The following is a 6,686-nucleotide window of genomic DNA, read 5'->3' as shown; positions in this document are numbered from 1 at the left end:
CCCTTTGCCTCTTATGGGATCACCTCACTGTGACCAACACCCAAACAACAGCTTCTCTTTCCCCTGAACCAAGGCACTACAGAAAACTGAAGCACATGGCAGTTCCAGCCAGTCCATTTCCCTTCATTTGACAATTTATTCCACTGTCACTCACAGCAGAACACGAAAGTGTCTCTATCAATGTATACAGGACATCGATGCTTGGAATTGCAAACGTTTCCCCCAGCGTTTGCATGGTATCTAGCATTGTGCACATGTCCCCAGGCACCCACAGATGCATGGGCCCTTGACAGTACAGCTCTGCTTGGATTCTCATGGCATCCCTGGCATTTTTCCAAGGCAATTTCCACAAATGCTGTGTCAAACCATGACTATCTATGCTGTGTAGTGATTAGCTCACAAATGAGCAATGCATCAGCTCCAAGTTCACTCAGCTCCTTAATTCGAGAGCTGTACATACCTCAGGAATGTCTCCACTCTCCACAGGCTCTGGCTCCAAGTCCTCACTGATGTGCCTCCGTGAGCGGAACCTCCTGTGAGCTGCCTCTTGGTTTATCTGTCTGATGTTGTTATCTGACTCGGACCCCACATCGCTGCAGGGTGGGGAATGGAGAGCATGGCAGGGAGAAAAGAACAGGAAAATAACCAGAGGTAAACTAAACCCTACTGTGTCCATTGCCTACAAAACCTCAGCAATGCTTCTGGTTATAGAAATCATTATTCATGCATGTACCAGGCTCATAAACAGGAGACTGTTTAACCCCCTCAAGCCAAAGAAAATCAAACTGGAAGCACTTCACAAATGTCACAGCAGCACAGAACACTAGGCTGGGAAGGACCTCAAGGGTCATCTGCTCCAACCCTTCCTGGTTTGGACACGAATGGCCCAGCACCCTGTCTAGCCCAACCCCAGAAGTGTCCAGTGCTGGGGAATGCAGCACTTCCCTGGACATGGCTTGGTGGTGGCCTGGGCAGTACTGGCTTATATACATTACTTCAGCACAATTCTTAACACTGCCAATTATTCACACCTTGCAAAATGCAAGCTTGCCACAGCTTTCTAAAGCTAATCCCGAGACACAAACACTGACAGCTCACAGAGGGCATCCCCATTAGCAGGCCCAGGGACTGCAGCCTATAGACTGAGTAATTCCAGGAGCTCCTCAAAGCTAATCCGTTTAATTCATTAAAATTTAATGGAGTTGACTTTTTCCCTTACCTTTTCAGCAGTCTCGACAGAACAAAGTAATTTATTCCTGCTAAATTACTTACTGAAAAATTCCACAGCTGTCTCCCAATATTCTAAGGTAAATTGTTAATGCACTGACTTCCCTCCCACCCCTTCAGATTTCCTGGGATGTCCCAGAACACCCATGTGTCTGTGTGATTTGCTGGGGGTGGGAAGTCTCTTTCAGGCATTCAGGGAGGAGCTGTTTCCTCTGTAGCTGCAGATACCCAGACTCGGGTTCTCCGTTCTGCACACCCACACACTCTGCACTGTGCTGCCACTCACATCAGGCTCGGCCGGTGCCACTGAGTCGTCCTGTTGTTGTGGTTGACGTAGTAAGTCCGTCCCAGGTTGTCCACCTTCTCTTCCCATCCAGGAGGCAGAGGAGGAGGTGGCAACTCCTCCTGACGTTGAGATGCAGAGTCGTTGGAATCGACCACATCCCATCCATGCTGAGGAACGAAGGGAAAAACCTTGGTGATTAGTGTGCTCCTCATCTCAGGGCCAGAATAACTAAAGCCCCATCTGTCTTTTAAAGTGGGATTTCCACAGGTGGTTGGGTCTTCTGGTGCCAGAGAGAACCAGCTGCTCACCCTGCTGCCAAGGGCTTATCCTTCCAGGTACAGCGTTTTCTACAGCTTTATTTGACTCACTAGTAACTTCAATGCTTCCACAAGCACTAAGCCTTACCTCAGAGTCATCCCTTTGATCACTGTTTTCTTCCTCTTGGCCACCATTTTTAGGCATATAAGCCATCTTCAGTCTCAAGAAACCCTTTACACGAGACTTGTGGCTAGAAGACAAGGAGGTACATTTCATTTAACAACCCTGGAATAGCGGCAGATAAAAAATACTCAAGTAAGAAATGCTTTAAGGTACAAAGGTCCTTCCCCTCACCTTCTTGGTCTGAGGAGGAAATCCTTAAATGTGTATGGCCTCTCCATGGTTGGGTCTTCAGTCTGCAAGCAGTTAGCAAAGGGCAAATGAAAGTGCTTGCCCACGAGTCCAGAGCCACATAAACCACACTCACTCATCAGGCTGACAGGTTGCACCTCTGACTTCCACTGAATCCCGAGTTTCACAAAGCCTGGAATCCTGACAACTTTCTATGCCATGAGAATTTCAGCTTTCTTATCAATCAGTCAGATCCCTCGTGGGCAAGTTATGCTAAACTGACACCTTGTTTTGATGTAAACACTTGCAATAACTTCAAACATTCCCTCGTGGGAATGGTGAAAGTTATTGCACCAATAACTTCAAACATAAAACTCCTGCAAGGTCACAGAGGTAAGAGGACCATGTACAACATTTATAAACTATTAACAACATCCAGTGTTAGTCACCCAAAACAGTCTATAAGATCAGAAATGTTTGTACCAAGGCTAAAGCCATCACTGTATATACACAGCTATTTCTATTCATATGTATATAAACAGGAACTGCACTTGCTCCAGGCTCTGAGTGTGCAGCCCATGCAGAATCCTGGCTGCTGGGAGGAAACCAGTCAGCTGCAGCTTTAGGGGACCACAGAACCAGCTTTGCACAGAACCCCTCCATTTACTAAGAACAGAAGTGAGCAAACATTGCTGCCCCCAAATCAAACCCCTCGAATGTCTGATTGCTGACAATAAAATCACCCAAACTCTGCGTCGGTTCCTTTTAACTGATTGCTAATAGAACTCCTACTGCTGGCAAAGAATTCAGTTTGGGCTGAAATAGAGAATAGATGACATAGTTCTTGCAACCTTTTGGTTTTTCATGCATTTGCTGAAGCAAATTTGCTCCGATGAAGATTTTTGGATAAGCCACCAGAATTTTTGCATAAAAGGTGCACGTTTCCCTGTGCCCATGCAGGTGAGGTTGGGGATCTCTAACAGTTTCCTTTGAGCACCTGGCACTCTGCTGGGAACACTTGCCTTGTGTAACTGCAGTGCATATGGAAATCAGCTGTACATAAGATGAGGGTTCTCACATCTGGTGCTGCCAAAAGCACCTGAGCCAAAGGCTCTGCTTACCGGGAGGTGACTGAGCGGCACATCCACCTGGCCCAGGAAGTCGTCTCTGGTCTACCAGGGAAAAGAAAGGCAGAAAAATCAGTCACTTTACACCAGACAAGCAAAAATCTATCAGAAACCAAACCATCCATCTAGCCAGAACTCAACGAAATAAAGATGGTCAAGTATCATTGTTTTAGCACTTACTGGTCTCTGCCCCTTTATTGTTGCATGTAATTTGTTGTAATTCATCAATCCCAACAAAGCATTTCCTGTGACTCCAGAAAGGCTTCTCAGCCCACACGTGTTAGTGCTGACACAGCTCTGCCCAACAGCCCAGCAAGCCCCCAAAGCACTGGTCTCTCTGCAATGCCCTGCAGAGGCATTTTCAAAATCAAGCAGATTGCATTCTCCCAAACCCAACTGTCTGCCAGGGAACAGCTTCTCCCAGACACTGTTTGTGGTACCAGATATCAGCCCCACTGATTCCCAAATAACCTGCTGCAATTCACAGCCAGGCAATGCACAGAACTCCAGGAAGTGCTTGCTGCTGCTCCAGAGCCAAGTTCACATCCTTCGCCTAGCAGAGTGTTATACTGAATGCTAAAATTTGTATTTTGCATGCTAACATCACAAGAATTCTGTCTCCACGACAAAGACAGGATGAAGCTCCATGGTGCCCCCAGCACGGACACATCCTGCTGTGCTGGGTGGAGCACACACAGAGCTCACCTGCACCAAGGGGCCTGCAGTTTTCTCCAAATGTGAGTAAAAATAGATAGTAGATTTTCCATTACAGAATTTTGACTATTAATCTTCCCCACAGCAACTACTGCAAAAACCTGGCACATGCCCCAGTTTTAGGGAATTAACACATTTCTCCTTCATTCTGGCAAACCCCAAGTGTCTGCCATGTCCTGCTTCAATAGAGCTACTCCACTATAAAATATACACCATTGCTACCTCTGCTCATACAGCTTTCAGTTCAAGAACTCGAGCCGTGCACATGTAAGAAACATGGTTGGTTAGAAACAGCCTTAAAAGACAGTTCTGTTGGGCTGTGCTAGCACATTTACCCTGGAAGAGAACAAAGACAGATACTGTCCTGTGAGCCCCTTGAAATGAAAGGCAATCACTTCTGGGTTTGGCAGAGACATGAATCCCCCCAGTCTGTTTAGGGAACCCAGATCTGTCTGACCACCTTGTTCTCTTCCACATTGATCTTGTGGAAATGCTGCTTTTCCTTTTAATTCCTTTTAATTCCACAGGTAACGCAGGAAAGGATCTATGTGCCATCGAGGGAGGTAGGGACAAGTAGCATAAGTAATAAAATAGATTTCAAACAGAGTAAATAAATGTTTAATTTTATTATGCGGTAGAGTTTGTGTCTTTTACCTGAGATCTCGTTAAAAGTCAAGATTAGGACAGCCACCACCAAAGGCAATGGCATGAGGACCCACTTCATTAAGTGTTATTAGTAGTCAGTGACTGAAAGAGCTTTAAAAAACCAACAGAACTACTTTGAAACTCTGACTTGTGCCAAACACCTCACAATGTGAAATAACTGTTCAGCACAGGAGATTCAGGTGACAAAGTGACACTCGCAAGACAAATGTACGTAAAAATTAGGCTGTAACTCACTATCTATCCAAGCTGCAATGCCAGGGAGAAAAACTTGGGGGAAAATTACAGCACCCTGAGAGCCTTTATTCTCAGAAAAAGTCCGGAAAGGAAAGCATCCACCAACATCTCGGTCCAATCAGGAAGGTTCAGTTGAACCTCAGGACTGTGTACATGCACCTTAGCTTAACCTGGTCCTGACACAAGAGCAGAGGCACAGCAGGTCAGTCAGACTTTGGTCAGAAGGTCACAGGATGTGCAGGAGGAGTGGGCAGGTCTCACAGGCCACAGCCAGGACTGACCACAGCCATTCAGCTCTTTAGCTGTGTGCAAAATACTGTTAAAACCCAAGTGTGTACACAAACTGACACAATTCTCCTCCCAGGCAAGACTCCAAGGCTGTGATTTAGTAACAGGCCCAGCTGAAGTCCTGTGCTGTGTATTCTGGCCCCTAAGCTGCACATCATCAGGACAGCTGTCCCAGCAGCCCTGGTCCTGTACTTCTGACACCTGCCTGTTTCCAGAGCAATACACCATGCTGTTCCAACTGATCACCAGCAACGCAGGACAATCTGCTCAAAGGGCCTGAAAATTTCACAGTGTCCAAGCAGCAGTAAAAAAAACAGAATTCTGGCTGCAGCAAAACTTGCTAAATACATACCTAATTCTGCCAGCTGCACACCTGACTCCTGCAGATCTGCAGGCTTAACTTCCACGCCGAGGGACTCACGTCAGCGACACGAACTGGACGGCCCCCAGCCACAATCCTGAGGGGTTTACAAGCTCTCACCTCAAACACTGATGTGCTGTTACAGGATCAGATTCTGAAACTGACTCAGGTATTCATGAGAAACTCTAAGCAGTGTATAAACAGCTGCACCTCCCATCGTGCCTGCACCACCTAGACCAAGGAACAAGGCTGTGGTTATCCCCAGGGCAGGAGGGGGAGGCTGCAGCCACCACAAAGGGGATCCCACACGTCACCCCCGTGTGACAGTGTGCTGCTGGGAACCACCAACCCCCACAGCCCACAGAGCCATGTCTCATCAAAGCTGAGGCAGTGGACAGAGACAGGCAAGATGCAAAAAGGGAAACATGCTAAAAGGTCCAGCAGAACCTGTGCTGCTGCCAGCTGACGTCCCGGTGACGTGGAGGCGAGTCCAGAGCACTGTGGCTACCAACGATCCTGCAGAGGTTTTGGAGGTGTTTTGGTTCCCTGGCCAGACACCAGGTTGGATAAAAACACTCCACCCACCTACATTTGCCTTGGCATTTTCAGCTGATCAGGACGTTCCCAGCTTCCTGACCTGAAAACTGTCGTGTGCTGTTCCTGTGCACTGTTTAAACAGATGCCACGTTCCACCCCAGACATTGCTTAATTTCAGAGCAGTCAGATGTGATCCCTATAGCAAATATAACTGGTTTTTAATGCCTTCAAGTAAAGTACTCAGAGTTCACACTCTTCCCAGACCACAATCACCCTGCACTGTGTTTCAGCACACAGCGATGTGCCTGAACTGTCAGGGCTTGGCCCATCCAGGTGCAAACAGCCCGACGAGGTTCAGAGCCCATCTTATCATCTGCCTACACTTCTTCTAAACGAATTACAGCTACATTATTTTCAAACGTTTCAAATCGCTGACATCCTAGTGGGTAACACCAAATGTGATGAGAAGGACACTGGTGCCAACACTCCGGATCTCCACCAGGTACCACCACGGTCCCTGTGCCAGCAGTGGAGAGAGAGGAAAGGGAAAGTCAGGGATGCTCTCACTCACACAGCACTGCACTCCCAGCACAAACACACCCACAGGAAAACAACCAGCCCAACACTGCTGCCCTCT

At 47.4% G+C, this 6,686-nt stretch overlaps 1 protein-coding gene across 1 annotated transcript; it reads right to left on the bottom strand.

The window, feature by feature from the left end:
- Positions 1 to 460: 460 nt before the first annotated feature.
- On the bottom strand, positions 461 to 3,294 carry LOC103803033 (E3 ubiquitin-protein ligase NEDD4-like; the record flags this gene model as incomplete). Its single annotated transcript, XM_009075565.1, has 5 exons — positions 461 to 593; positions 1,514 to 1,680; positions 1,919 to 2,021; positions 2,126 to 2,187; positions 3,244 to 3,294. Coding segments are annotated over 5 exons (516 nt in total), but the record flags the coding sequence as incomplete, so codon positions are not given.
- Between the last annotated feature and the right edge of the window lie 3,392 nt (positions 3,295 to 6,686).

Source organism: Acanthisitta chloris, unplaced genomic scaffold (genome assembly GCF_000695815.1).
Source record: "Acanthisitta chloris isolate BGI_N310 unplaced genomic scaffold, ASM69581v1 scaffold46275, whole genome shotgun sequence".
In the NCBI taxonomy this organism is placed as follows: Eukaryota; Metazoa; Chordata; class Aves; order Passeriformes; family Acanthisittidae; genus Acanthisitta; species Acanthisitta chloris.
This window is presented reverse-complemented; position numbering and strand designations above follow the sequence as displayed.